Here is a 15,853-nt window from a genome sequence, read left to right on the forward strand (position 1 = left end):
CGGAGTTTGTACATTCGCCCCGTGACCTGCGTGGGTTCTCTCCAGGAACTCTGGTTTCCTCCCATGCTCCAGAGGTGCAGGTTTAAGTTAATTAGCTTGGTAAAAAGGCCCTAGTATGTGTAGGATAGCGATAGCGTGTAGGGATCGCTGGTTGGCCCGGAATCAGTGGGCTGAAGTGCCTGTTTCCACAATGTATCTCTAAACTTAACTAAAACAAGTGAAGATACAAGGAACTGCTAATCCTGGAATCTCGAGTAAAATACAAAATGTTAGAGTAAGTCAAGCTGCATCTATGGAGGCAATGTTTTGGATCGTGACCCTTCTTCAGACTGAAGGGTTGTCTTGATCTGATACTCCACCTAATCATTCCCTTCACAGATGCTGACTGACCCAGAGTTACTCCAGCACTTTTATGTAGAACAGAAGTGGACATATGAGCAGGGATTTTGCAACAGTTTGAACAATATTTACTCTACAATCCAATCCCAAACTATGCCAAGTTAAAAAGTAAGAATCCAGAAAAATAAGAGCTGAAACTAAGTGCCAGAAGCACAATACCGACTAGCCATCAGGTGAAAGGGAAAGAGAAGTTGACAAGGAACCTTTTGATGGAGCTACCTTGAAAGTACTCTTTAAAAGCTGTCCTTTTATCAGTGCTCTTTTTTCACTTACTATTGGCTTTTAAGAATTCAGTGGGAAGAATGTTCTTAGACAAAGGGAATTGGGCTCCAGACATTTATAGTGTTGGTTGAAAAAGGAGGTACGAAGAATGAACACCATTTCAAAGCAGGGACAATATCCACTCTGGCATCAATTCCATGTTTGTATACGCAGAGAGCCTTAAAAGACAAGGCTGAAAATATTGTTTTATTTGCACTGGTTTGCCATGTTTGGATTTCATGGACTTAGAAGATTAGAGAGGGCTGCTCCCAGGAGATGAAAGTAAGCCAGAAAGAAAGTGGCTAACACTTTACGACCAGACTGTACGCTCCTTCCCTGGGTAACGAATGGATTCCGCTTTTACAAATATCCATGAATTGATTTTTCACCCCATAAATCAGAAAATGCACAAAAATCACTCAATATGGTAACCACACCTTGACAGTGTTGTAATGAACCGAAAGTACATAAGATTGATGAGAAAGAACAACTACTAAGGCGGCACAGTGGTGCAGCGATAGTTGATGCCTTATAAGCACCAGAGACCCGGGATCGATCCTGACCACGGATGGTGTCTGTACGATCTCCCTGTGATAGCTTGCTTTTCTCCAGGTGCCCTGGTTTCCTCTCACATTCCAAAGTCATTGCAGGCATGTAGGTTAATTGGCATTCATAAATTAGCTTCTGTAAATTGTCCCGAGAGTGTAGGATAGAACTAGTGTACAGGGTGATTGGTTGTCGGCATGGACTATCATATCATATCATATATATACAGCCGGAAACAGGCCTTTTCGGCCCTCCAAGTCCGTGCCGCCCAGCGATCCCCGCACATTAACATTATCCTACACCCACTAGGGACAATTTTTTACATTTACCCAGCCAATTAACCTACATACCTGTACGTCTTTGGAGTGTGGGAGGAAACCGAAGATCTCGGAGAAAACCCACGCAGGTCACGGGGAGAACGTACAAACTCCGTACAGTACAGCACCCGTGGTCAGGATCGAACCTGAGTCTCCGGCGCTGCATTCGCTGTAAAGCAGCAACTCTACCGCTGCGCTACCATGCCGCCCTAGTAGGCCGAAGGGCCTGTTTCCACGCTGTAACTCTAAACTGAACTACTAAAAATGGAGAGTAGATTTTGGTTATCTATAAGAATAGCATGCACATACACCGATCAGCCAAAACATTATGACTTGATGAGCCAAAATATTATGACCTCCTGCCTAATATGCTGATGGTCCTCAGTGTGCAGCCCCATACACAGCAGGGTGCGATGCACTGTGTATTGTGACACATTCCTCCCGTGACCACCATTAACATTTTCAGTGACGTGCCACAGTAGACCTTCTGTCGGTTCAGACCAGACGGGATAGCCTTCGTTGCCCTCGCGCATCGATGAGCCTTGGGCGCCCAACACCCTGTCATCGGTTTGTGGTTTGTCCCTCCTCGGACCACTGTCAATAGGTACTCACCACTGCTGACCGGGAGCACCCCACAAGCCTTGCCGTTTCAGAGATGCTCTGACCCAGTCATCTGGCCATAACAATTTGGCCCTTGTCAAAGTCGCTCAGGTCTTTACTCCTGCCCATTTTTCCTGCATCCAACACATCAACTTCAAGAACTGACTGTTCACTTGCTGCTTAATATATCTCACTCCTTGACAGGTACCATTGTAACAAGATAATCAATGCTATTCACTTCGCCTGTCAGTGGTCATAATGTTTTGGCTGATTGGTGTATATTGGACTTCTGAATTGAAAAATATTATGGGAGTTGATTTGTATGTAGGGATGCCCATTTGTCAGGTGTTCATGACACAGGGATCACCAGCAAGATATTTAACTGTGCCTCTAGCTACTCCTTACCGACAAAAAATCTCAATTAGGATATAAAATCTTTTATCATTAGCATCATAAAATATTTTCAGATTATCAAGTTTGGATGAAATTTACTCAATTTGTCATTGACTCAACATTAACTCCTTTCTCTTTGATGCTGTATGCCCTGTTGAGTAATACCAGCATTTTTCCTGTCTATGACATCGGAGTCAAAGAATTTAACCAATAATCCACAAAGACAAATGATAGGAGCAAAAAAAAAAACCCCCAAAAAACACACTGATCGAGCGCAAAATGGTGTTGAGTTAATTAGTTGTGAATGTTCAACAGCAAACAATATTCATGCAATAACCAGAAGACCCAGGAAAAATTACTGCCCTATCTTTATGAAGTAGACCACCGTTCCTACTTGAAAACACAAGGGAATTTCCGCATCGTCTTGAAATGCTGCATTCTCATTACCAGCTTACTATTATTTGCAGAATTTTCATGTGCAGTACCATCGTTTCAATAAATTAGCACATTTGCAGCCTTTAAAACCTGCAGGAGCAAATGTGGACAAAGCTTCGAAATGCCAAAAACACTCATTCAACTATATTTTTTAAAAAGCAAATATTCTCATCCAAGAGCTCAGTTTTCAGCACTGGTCCTCAGTGCTTTGGGAATGAGAAGCTAGTGGAAAACAGCAAGTTGATGGTTTCTTCAAAAGCAAGAAGTGTAAAAGAATCAAAGAACCAAAAAAAAAAAAAAAGGAAAACTAGAAATTCAGCTGCTCCTGTCCAAAAAGTTAAACTAAAATATATTTAAGGAAGCTAATAAACACTCACCTTATCCTTCAACTCCCCGAGATAATTGGCATTCTGACCAAGAATTGCCTCTCCTGTTTCCTGGAAACATGTTATCCATTGATTTTCTCCAAAATCTGCGAGATTTACCTTCAGGACATAATTGAAGACTGATTAACATCAAAAAAGCTATTTTATATTTTAAAATCTATCCTTGGGAAAAATTGTTAAAACAAAAGCTTTATATAACATTTCAAAAGTTTATCACAAACTCTAAATAATCTGGGTGGCATTAAGAGAAAAGCCAAAGACCCCATCAGTTACTGTAAAGTTTTGCACCAATTTCCAGCTCTGGTTCTCCTGTCCAAATAATTACACAGCAATTACAAGGACAGTTGTGTGTAAAGGACACATCCATTCTGTAGCAATAGACTGACAGTAAAATCGGTGAGTTTCTTGTACGCTACATGGTCAGCTAGTCTGAATTCTGTTTACTCATCACCTTGGAATGAATTATAAGCATTCAGAACCTTAGAAAATGCTGACACTTGGAACTGCAGATGCTGAAATTCTGGGCAAAACAAAATGCTGGAAGAACTTAGCTGGTCAGGCAGCATCTGTGGAGGGAATGGACAGGCATTGCTTTCATTCACGACCCTTCTCCACACTGATTGAAATGGGGTAGAAAGGCTGTCTGAAGAAGGGTCCCGACCTGAAACGTTGCCTGTCCACTCCCTCCACAGATGCTCCCTGATTCGCTGAGTTCCTCCAGCACTGTGCTTCGCTTAGAAAATGATGCTGTGCAAGAATTAAGTTATTTACCTAGGGTACAAAGTATGTTCTTAAAGTATACTTACTGACAAGATCATTCGGTATTTGAAGTTGGGGAACTCACGATCACACTTCTCACACCTGTAAAGGCCGTTCTGTTGATCCACAACTTTTTTATTGCAATCTGCAGTCGGGCATGCCTGGTACATGCAGTTTTCTTTCCTTAGATACACAATGGTACCAACAGTTGTGTAATAATCAGGCTGTAGGAGATATACCATTTGAGTAAGATTATGAGAAAAAAAATGACCAATTGATGATTGAATGATAAAACATGTTAAAAGATCTTTTGGCCCATCGAGTCCACGCCAGTTCTATGTTATCCCACCTCCACTCCCCAAACACTAGGGGAAATTCACATAGGCCAATTCACCTGCAAACCCGCATGTCTTTGGCAGAGCACCCTGAGGAAACCTGGATGGTCAAATGAGCGAACTCCATACACCAAGCAACTGAGATTAGGATCCAACCCCGGTCTCTGGCGCTGAGGCAGCAACTCTGCCAGCTGCGCCACCGTGCGGCCAAGAAACAGTCACATTACAAAATACTTGGGTGCCAATTCTCACGTTAAAATCATCACATCGGATTGAACCAATAGTATATGCAGACTTCCAAAGGACTGACTATCAGGGTGCAAATGTTTAAATTAGAAGCTAATACAAGTTGTGCTCAACAGGATAAGTTGAATCATCTGCACTGGATTCTAACTCTGGCCTTTTGAGCAGTAAAATATGAGCTCAGTGGCCTTATTCAGAGCCTTTCCTTCCACTTCATTTCTGCTTTCTCCAGGGCAACTGAGATGAATAAAGGCAATTGCCTTGCGCAGCCATTATCCATGAATCAGCTGCAAGGTGCTGCATGGTTTGAAAATAATTTAGTTATCCTCCACGAAAAGCACAACTACAATTAATGTCTTCCTTGAAGTAAACCAATCCAAATGAAAACTTCCCAGGCAGGGGTGCACGGCATAAAAAAAGCAATAACATTACACCTACATGGATTTCTTGTCAATAAAACGACTTCTAGCAGCCCCATTACTTAGCCTGCATTTGTATCAACTTCATTCATTATTAATGCGAATGTCCACAATTATAGCAGCGAAACAAATAAAGTTGTCAGTCTGCAATTTAGTAGACTTCAATAAATAACACTATATTACCTTTTCCCACGTATTCACTGAAGCTATCTACATTTGCCACTTATCCCTTGGAAACTGAAACTTTAATGCCCTAAATAAGAGTTTAACAGAAAGAAAAACAGTACCTAAACAAATGAATTGTTTGAGCCTTTTACTGCCTCTATAAAACAAGTTGTGCATGAAGGCGTATAATGTAACCTAACAATGTAACTATTCAGTAACAGACATATATATATATATATATATATATATATATATATAGATATATATATATACACATATACATATATATACATACTGTATTTTTTAAACTTGCTAATAGTTTATGCCTAATTATTTTAGAATATTATCTGGAGGAAAGCTGACTAACATTTTTTTTTTTTAAACTGTTTGGAGAAAAGGTTGTGTGGTACAAAGTTTAATGGACCTAAAACCTCTATTATCATCGCTCAGCATCCCACGGTCCCTGGAAGGAAGATCCAGTCTAACCAGCCTCTACTTACAAGGCAAATGCTGCAAACCTGGTAACATGTCAAACTATTTTTCCTCCCTTTCCAGCTCAATGAAATCCTATTTGTAGCAAGGTGACCAAACAGTCCACAGCTCTCCAAGTGTGGCAGTATCAACATCTTGTGCAGCTGTAGCACAACAGCCAACCCCTGTAGTCATCACCCTGACCAATGAAGGCAAAAGTCCCAAATGTCGTCTTCACCACAGTCCACTCTCGCCGCTTTCAAGGAACTATGTTCTTGCACCCCCAGGTCCCCGGCACTAACATTTCTCGTACAAATGTGCCTTTTATTGCCTCGATAAAAATATTTGAATTAGCCTCTCATAAGGAAATGGCTTCATACTTTTGTGCACAGCCAAGTTCTGTATGAAGGTTCACAATGCAACCTAACTATATAACTATTCCGTAACAGACTATAGATATATATTTAAAACTTGCTAATAGTTTATGCCTAATTAGTTTGGAAGAAAGCTGGATAACTTTTATTTTAAACTGTTTGGAGAATAAATTGTGTGGTATAAAGTTTAACGGAAATGCATGGGATGGACAGCAAAGACTGCCAAATATAGTTACATAACTTTCATTTTGCATTCCATAAATCTCAAAGTGCATTAGCTGTGAGAGTGCCAAATGCTGATGAGAGCCAGATGTAAAGTATAACATTGTACTTTGACAAACAGTCCTCCCAATTTAGCACAGTGGCACAGCGGTATAGTTGCTGCCTTAGAACACCAGAGACCCGGGTTCAATCCTGACTATGGGTGCTGTCTGTATGTAGTTTGTACATACTCCCCGTGACCTGCGTGGGTTTTCTCCGGGATCTGCGGTTTCCACCCACACTCCAAAGGCGTACAGGTTTGGAGGTTAATTGGCTTGATATAATTGTAAATTGACACTAGTGTGGGTTGGAATAGGGTACGTGTATGGGGATCGCTGGTCAGTGTGGACTTGGTGGGCCGAAGGGCCTGTTTCTAAATTAAACTAAAATGTATTATAAAGTAACTGAATTTTAAAGCAATGTTAAATCACTGTTTTGTATTGTTGAGGAAATGCAAACATCCAGGTATCAAAAGCAGACACGCAGAACAAGTTTTGTCGTCTCGGAGTTCACTCTTTCCTCTTCCAAAACAAAAGCTGAATGTTGAAGGTTACAATTAGCTTGTTTGGTTGCTAAAATCAAATAGTTTAGATTTTCAAATCGCAGTTAGATCATGAGAAACTTAGCTAATCAAGCATCTTTTAAAAATACCTGCCTAACCCCGCTCCTCCTTGTGTAAGTAGCACTCCCTCAGGTAAATATTTCCTCTCCCACCTTAGACTGCGCTCTCTAGTTTTAAACTTTCCGACTCTGGGGAAGCGACTGTGGCTATTCACCTCATGTATGTACTTTTTGATACCTCTATTGTCATCTCTCACCATCCAGCACTCCAGGGAAGGAAAATCCAGCGTAACCAGTCTCTACTTATAATGCAAATGCTGTAGACCCGGTAACATGTCAAACTATTTTTCCTCCCTTTCTAGCTTAATGAAATTCTTTTTGTAGCAAGGTGACCACAGCTCTCCAAGGGTGGCGGTATCAACAAATTGTACAGCTGTAGCACAACAGGCAACCCCTGTAGTCATCACCCTGACCAATGAAGGCAAAAGGCCCAAATGTCGTCTTCACCACAGTCCACTGTCGCCACTTTCAAGGAATTATATACTTGCACCCCCAGGTCCCTGTTTTACAGCACTTCCCAGGGCCCTACCATTTATTGTAAAAGTCTTGCCCTGGTTTGCCTTGCCAAAATGCAACACACTTGCATTTATCCAAATTAAACTCAATTTGCTATTCTTTGGCTCACTGGCCCAGTTGATCAAGATCCTGTTGGAATCATGGATAACCTTCTTCACCATCCATTCTGCCAACTGTAGTGTCATCAGCAAACTTATTAACCTATGACACCAACATTCACGCCCAAATAATTAATATAAATAATGAACCACAGTGGACAGCACCGATTCCTGAAGCACACCATTTGTTATAGACATCCAATCTGAAAAACAAGTCTCAACCACCAGCCTCTGTATCCTACCTTCAAGCCAATTTTGTATCCACTTGGTTAGCTCTCCCAGGATCCCATTTGATAACCTTTCAGACCAGTCTACCTTGTATTACCTTGTTAAAGTCCATGTAGACAATATCAATGTCCTGCCCTCATCCATTGCAGCTGCAAACAAGGTCAGACACAGAAAGCTTAAGCACAACAACTTTGTAGTATTTTGTGAAAGGATAGCCCAAGCAGTGTGTTAATTGGCACTGATCTGGAAAAAAACCCTCAAGTTTGATTGCCAGCCTGCACAGAAATCGTCATTAGTTGTTTTTGGGTGGATGGGTAGAAAAAGCATAGATCAGGTAAAGATGGCTCAGTATGACCACAATATTCTTGAGGCAAATAGGATGCAATGCACAGATCAATCTCCCAAACCGTTACCTGGACAGTACAATAATGTGCAGAGGTATGCACCAAAATTAATTTAAAACAAAAGAGTTTAGCATTCACGAGAGAAGGGGACAAGAAGGGCTGAAGTGAGAGAAACACAAAATTAGTTGGATAAGAGTGTTCTGGTGCAGCACAAGCCTCAAAGTCATACAATGCACTAGAAATTCTCAGCATGAAACTTATACAAAGCAACTTGTTGATATTTGGAATTACCATTATGATGAGTTGAGGCTCATAACAATCAGGCATCTTTGAACTCACCTTATCTCCATGACCCAAATTTTCATTTTTAACTTCAAGCATCACTTTCCAGTTTGCGTTTCCTCCCATGGAACCACCCTTTACATCAGAAATAGATGTCCCTTCCATCACTTGGCCCTCAGTATCAAACCTGCATGATAAAGTTACATTGAGATATTTTACAATTCGAACAAATGTTAGATGCAGACAGTAAACTCTGAAATATTCTAAGCATTCAAACATTATCATGGCCATGGAGTGGAAAATTTGAAATATTTACAACCTTAAGAGATTACCTTACAATCTTTTAAGTTTCAGTGTGCAGAGCAAAAACCTTTTACAGGAATCAATCGTCCGAGAGCATGCTGGACTGACTGCATGGCAAGTTTAATCTACCACATGTGGGGCCAACAGCAATTGACATGACCACGTGTCGCAGAACAACTCGGGGAAAAATAACAATCTTTTTCATACCCATGTTCTACAACATTGAGTCTTTAATGCAACATATCTCCACAGGAACAAGTATCCTGCAGCACTTTGTCTAAACAGCATCCATGTGCAAGTCCAGTCATTAAAGGCTGTATGAAACTTTCTACTGCTAAATTCAGTTCTCAGTTCACACTGACACCTTCATCAACATGTTTAGAATGGAAAGAAGAATTGGAATTTTGGAAGTTTTTCCAGTACAACACCAGAATAGACATGCCATGATGCCATTGTGTGTGGGTGTGTATGCAGGTAAATGGGGGAGGGGGGACGGGACGAGAGAGGAAAGAGGCAAAAGGGGCAGAGGCAAAAGAGACAGGGAAAATGGCAGTAAAAAGAAGAAAGAAAAAAGCCAGAGAGAAAGGGTCGGAGATAGAGAAAAACGCCAGAAAGACAAAGATACAGGCAAATTCTATATTCCTTTGACAGATATGGACACATTGCTCAGCACACACCACATCCTCAGTGGAGTCTTGATTCAATGTATCCGATAATGGTAGGCAAAAGATATTCTTTTATCATTGGGAAGCAGCAAATGAAGTCAGCCAAGGTGGCACAAAGCAAGTCTCATGGATCTTCACCCAAATCCCAGGAGTCTACAGCACAAAACTGCCCACAAGTCAGCACTAATGTCCCTGGAGTCTGCTGGGTTTGAGTATTGTGGAAAAAAATAGAACAGCTCTCAATACTTACTAGGAGCAGTCAGTCAAGCATTTATAGAGGTGATAGACACAAAATGCTGGAGTAACTCAGCGGGACAGGCAGCATCTCTGGAGAGAAGGAATGGGTGATGTTTCGGGTCGAGACCTTTCTTCATACTTACAGATTTCAGATTTATAGAGCTGTGCCCCAGATTTAGACTGTGTTACCTGATCCTGGTGCATTTCAAGCATCAAGTCAAAAGTGAAAATCTGTCAAATACCATTTTTGTTTTGTAAAGAGATTTAAAATCAAACAATTTAAACTACATTAATCAGTTCAATTAACATTTGATCTACACTTGCATAACCTTTACGTTTTAGTCCAAAGCAAAGCCTTGAAAATGGCTGCAAGGAAATCATCACAGCTTGGTGTCAACAGGATTAAATAGCACTGCTCAAATCTTCCACAATCACACGTTAGTGTTCTGTAAAGCTGGGTTTACATTAGGGTGAACTAAATTTCAAACAGCCTGGTTCCAAAATGCCCTTTAAGTGCAATTTCCCAAATACGACAGCATCATTTTAAGATCCTCCTCGGTTTGATTTCAACGTCTACATCTATCAATATAATGCATTACACAAATTGAAAACAGTTTTCCTACCCCCACTGTTGCATGCAGGCAATGGAAAAAATTATAAAGCTAGCGTCGTGTGCTTGTAAGATGAATTATTGATAGGAACTACAAGAAAGATTTTCACTATTGACACCAACTGCCAGTTGGAGGCATTTTTACAGACTTATTGGCAAGACAAATGGTCCTACTGTAGATTAACACAGATCTAATCTAAAACTGTTGCAGATTATTAAATCAATTCCCTTTACTTATTGTTTAAAGCTGCAAAATTGTCCCTCTGAAAATTTGGGAGGTAAATTTCAGGAATGAATGCTTTTCTACATAACTGATCTGTTCTTTCCCCAAGGACAGCTCCCAAGGACAAAGAGACCAGCGATGCACGTGCAGTCTTTGAATTGGAAGCAGGGTCTTTGAAGATTGCTAAAGAGGTAGAAGAATATTGCTCATATTCTCAATAAGCAATGATGTAAAAGGGAACAAGGTTTAGGTGAGAAAGTAGAACTGGTTACAGTCTGAATAGCCACAGACCTACTGAACGGCAGGCAAGCCTACTTCAGGTCCAAATTTATATGCGGAATGGTCTTAAACTAATCTCCTTCAGAAAAACATCACATATAACCATCACAATCGAGAAAGATTGAAGCATTGAATTTAGAAGTCAGTAAAGTCAATGCAGCAACAGTGGCACTACACAGTTACTTGTATAAACCATTTCCAACAGATGAGAAACAGCATTAAAAGTTTGTGCTTTTGAAAGGTATTGAATATGCTCACATTTTCTAGTGCCCCACAGCAGCAAATTAGAGACGAGCAATTTATTTCTCTTCATTTACCATTCCAATAACTGAATCTACATGAAGAGGGTTCAGCAGTGCCCCTGTATGTTAGGTGTCGTAACCAAACATACTGAACACAAAGTGCCCAACAGTCCAGTACCAGCTTAATTTAAACTATGATTCCATACAACGTGCAAAGAAAAAATGTTCTACATAGAACTAAAAAACACAGCATTGGAGCAACTCAGTGGGTCAGGTAGTATCTCTAGAGGACATGGATAGTTGACATTTCAGGTCAGGACCTTTCGTCAGACCTAGTGGTGTTCATATAATATATGCACAGAACATTTTAAGAATCAAATACTACCATCAAGGAAGGAACAAAAACACACCATGCTCTCAGTTTGAATGCCTCTGGAATGTCAGGGTTAATCAAGACGGTGCTGGAGGACAAGATAGACAGAGATCTGCCTCCGAAATCTGAAAGGCGGGCTCCTTTAATAGCCACCACTGGTTGTCCTGATCCATCAAACTTCTCCGCCTGAAAATAAAGAAATAAACTTTAATTGAAGACCAGAGACTGCCATCTGTAATCCCAAGGCAGGCACTAGAAATTATCAAATGGCCAACATTTGTTCTGTGAAATTTCTCTTCTCGATTCCATATTACTACTGTCCAATGTTTTCTCAACATTAAAAGCTAGAAATCATCAACATCCCATCTCAATCAAATACCATCCTATCTACAAATCACAGAAACAATGTAATAGCACACATTGTGACAATTTTTTTGTTAGTTTAGTTTGACTCCATCCACATTTCCCGCTGCCTCAGTAAGCCCACTAGCATAATCAAGGACGAGTCTCATCCCGGACATTTCCCCCTTCTCCCCTCTCCCACCAGGCAAGAGATACAGAAGTGTGAAAATGTACACCGCCAGATTCAGGGACAGTTTCTTCCCAATTGTTATCAGGCAACTGAACCATCCTATCACCAACTAGAGAGTGGTCCTGAGTTACCATCTACCTCTTTGGAGATCCTCGGACTATGTTTAATCGAACTTTTCTGGACGTTATCTTGCACCAAAGATTATTTCCATTATCCTGCATATGCGCACCGTGAGCAACTTTATTGTAATCGTGCAGTCTTTCCGCTGACTGGAGGGCACGCACAAACAAGCTTTTCACTGTACCTTGGTAAATGTGACAACAAACGAAACTAAAGGCAGAATCAATGTAACAGCACATTGCTCCTATTTCTCCATATGTTTCTTTGCACAGAAACCTTTAATTACTCTTTTTTCTTGAGCAATACACTTGGGAAACAATGTTGGTACTTTAATTTGTGGTAAAAAAATTCAACATACCTTTTTCCCTAAACCTTCGGTACAAGCAACCACCACATTATGGGCATTTGGGTAACAGAAATTTGCCCTTAGATAGTTCACAAACCACGAGCCGAAAATTTGAGATATGGTATAAAATGTGCTCAAAGAATTTGTGGAGAAAGTTTAATGCATGTTCATGTTTACTGCATGCATCTTTGCAGAGCACTTTTTAGGAACACATTTCCCCACCTGTAACCTTAAAGAAGTTAACTGATTATTGAAACGATCTATCGATGTACACCGTTTTCTAGGCACTCCACAACTCACTCTTTTCAAGTTCTTTCAACTGCAATCCCTCTTCATGTTAACACATTGGTGAACCCACGACCGCATTTTATCCTTGCTATAAGTGAATGGTGAATTCTGCATACAACTCTGGTGTAGCAAGCTCAATATGACAATCTTTACTCATTTTTTAATCTTTTTTCCAAGCAAACATGCCTCCTGCTTTCCGAAATGCTCACTAAACCAACACCAAAGTTCTACAATCCACATTCCCATGAATGCAGATAATTCCTAGACTCCTAACATTTAAAAACATTTACTGTAGCGATCCTATTTTTACTGCTAGAGTGATTAGTTTCACATTCCTCCATATTATATTCCGCCTACCAGTTTTTGCCTACTCGCTAAATCAGTCTTCGTTCTGTTTGAGTCCGAGTTCAATCTCACATTTTCCCATTCAAATCTGCCCCATTAAAAAACCTTGGAGTATCTTATCCATTTTTAATTCCAAACTTTTTCTTTGCTATTAATTCTCTCTTTGTCTAGCTATCTCATTTGTGAATCTTATATTCAATAACCCTGCCAGAAAATCCTGGTATTGGTTTATTATTGTCACATCTACAGATAGTGAAAAACTATGTTTTGCATGCTATGCAGGGATATCGCAGCATGCAAGGTATATGTCCTTGGAGGTATACTGTCAATTATGCGATAATAACCATGTTTCCCACCCATTCCTTAAACAACAATCGGTGCTGATGTTGATATTCCTGATGTTACGGAAATGTATGAAATTTGACACAGAACCTACAAGTAATAACAAAGCTATACCCCAGCGAAGATTCAGAATCAACAGGTGGTGATTTGCTGCATCCTCCCTCGCCATTCAGGGCAGGGCCCTTTTTCTGATTAAAAGTGGGTGTTGGCATGGTGGCACAGTGGTAAAGTTGCTGCCTTACAGCGCCAAAGACCCTGGATCAATCCTGACTATGGGCGCTGTCTGTAGGGAGTTTGTGCATTCTCCACGTGACCTGCGTGGGTTTTCTCCACTCCAATTTCTTCCCACACGCCAAAGATGTACAGGTTTGTAGGTTAATTGGCTTGGTATAATTGTAAAATTGTCCCTAGTGTGTGTAGGATAGCGTTAGTGTGCGGGGATCGCTGGTCGGCACAGACTCGGTGGGCTGAAGGGCCTGTTTCCACGCTGCATCTCTAAACTAAACTTAACCTCAAGTGACTTATTTTGCTGAGATATCAAGGTCCCCAGGAAGAGATGAAAAAAACAAAACCCACAGTATGCGCGGTCACACCCTAGCTTCGAAACATTGGTTTAAGCTACAATCAGAAGATTTGTGTGTACTGCTTCCTTCAAACCTTGAGCACAGTTTATGCTAACAGAATTTATAGGGTATAACTGATTAGCATAAATTTAGTTGGAAGAATATTCACATTATCTTAAATGCTGCAGAACTACTGGTCAATTCTGGAAAAGGGTGCTTACATCTTCTCCCCACAGTGTAGCACTGACAACTTTCCCCGACATGTCCATTAGATTGACATTTCTCTTGGATACCTCGCGATTATTTGACCTCACTGTTATCTTACTGACGTCTTCAAATGACTTGCAGATTCCAATTACATCTGGAATTAGATTTTTTTTGAAAAGTGAAAATTTAAAATAAACAGTACAACATGAAAGAAAAAGTCAACAGAATATTTTTTCTTTAAAAACTCAAGTGCCCAGAGATTTTGTGTTTAAGAATCAACGTATTGAAACTTCCTTTCTCTATTTTCAATTCACATTGGCACTCGTAGCATCTCAATTTTATTTGTTTTACAGGAAATAGTGGCCAGATTATTTTCCATCAATTTAACACATTTCCATATTTATAGATAAAACTATTTCAGTAGAGACCAGCAAGAAAAGGAACGTCCACAGCATATTTTCCATTAACTTGTTTTATGGCAGCGCCATCCAGTGACCAGAAGCAGTACTGTAACAGTTTGTCATATTGTTATACGACCCCACACCAAAATTTCCCACCATAATTCCTCACCAAGCATTGCATCTTTGTTCCTGTTTTCAAGCAGATTAATTGGTACAAACTCAAATTGTACTGTAGGCAAGTCATCTACATCATCACACAGGATCACGGAGGTTTCATTGTTAAATGTCATCTCATAATCGTTCTTCACGGATGTGTACTGTTTGTTAGCAGTTTTCAGTGTTCCTTTTGATATCAAATATACCTGGAATAACATAACAAGTGCACATTTTTAGACTTGGCTTGTTACTCTGTCTCAAGTTTGACGGCATACCTTCGATTCTTACATCTGAAACAAAAAACCTGCAGACAGGTTGTAAAAATAGTGCCATGGCATGAGGGAAGCTTCAGTCAAAAAATTGATCATGATTGCTCACATCTTAACACTTCATTTCAAATGGGAGAAATATAGAAAATAGGTGCAGGCCATTCGGCCCTTCGAGCCTGCACCGCCATTCAATATGATCATGGCTGATCATCCAACTCAGTATCCCGTACCTGCCTTCTCTCCATACCCCCTGATCCCTTTAGCCACAAGGGCCACATCTAACTCCCTCTTAAATATAGCCAATGAACTGGCCTCAACTACCTTCTGTGGCAGAGAATTCCACAGATTCACCACTCTCTGTGTGAAAAAAAACTTTCTCATCTCGGTCCTAAAAGACTTTCCCCTTATCCTTAAGCTGTGACCCCTTGTTCTGGACTTCCCTAACATCGGGAACAATCTTCCTGCATCTAGCCTGTCCAACCCCTTAAGAATTTAGTAAGTTTCTATAAGATCCCCCCTCAATCTTCTAAATTCCAGTGAGTACAAGCTGAGTCTATCCAGTCTTTCTTCATATGAAAGTCCTGCCATCCCAGGAATCAATCTGGTGAAACCTCCCTCTGGTAGAAACTGGTAGAAAAGGGAAAGCAAAATCTTGCATGCCTTCCGCACTCCCAAAAGGTCTTTACTCAAGAGGCACAGTGCATCAGTTGAATGAAGTGCTCCTACTTTATTTGACACTACTTCCCAACAACCGACCCACACTCAGTAGATTACTTAAGATAGACACAGTTACCTGGAGTAATTCAGCAGATCAGGCATCTCTGGAGAAAAGGAATAGGTGACGTTTTGGGTCAATACCCATCTTCAGATCCGACCCAAAATGTCACCTATTCCTTTTC

At 40.5% G+C, this 15,853-nt stretch overlaps 1 protein-coding gene across 1 annotated transcript in view; it reads right to left on the minus strand.

Moving 5' to 3' along the window:
* Nucleotides 1-15,853, minus strand: part of rpa1 (replication protein A1) — an 84,531-nt gene that overhangs the window by 9,022 nt on the left and 59,656 nt on the right. The window contains exons 10-15 of the mRNA XM_078422043.1: nt 14,699-14,891; nt 14,143-14,282; nt 11,423-11,571; nt 8,511-8,640; nt 4,144-4,320; nt 3,329-3,436 (exon numbers count right to left, since the gene is read on the minus strand). Coding sequence (XP_078278169.1) covers nt 3,329-3,436; nt 4,144-4,320; nt 8,511-8,640; nt 11,423-11,571; nt 14,143-14,282; nt 14,699-14,891 — 897 coding nt within the window. The remainder of the gene's footprint in view (nt 1-3,328; nt 3,437-4,143; nt 4,321-8,510; nt 8,641-11,422; nt 11,572-14,142; nt 14,283-14,698; nt 14,892-15,853) is intronic.

Source organism: Rhinoraja longicauda, chromosome 26 (assembly GCF_053455715.1).
Source record: "Rhinoraja longicauda isolate Sanriku21f chromosome 26, sRhiLon1.1, whole genome shotgun sequence".
In the NCBI taxonomy this organism is placed as follows: Eukaryota; Metazoa; Chordata; class Chondrichthyes; order Rajiformes; family Arhynchobatidae; genus Rhinoraja; species Rhinoraja longicauda.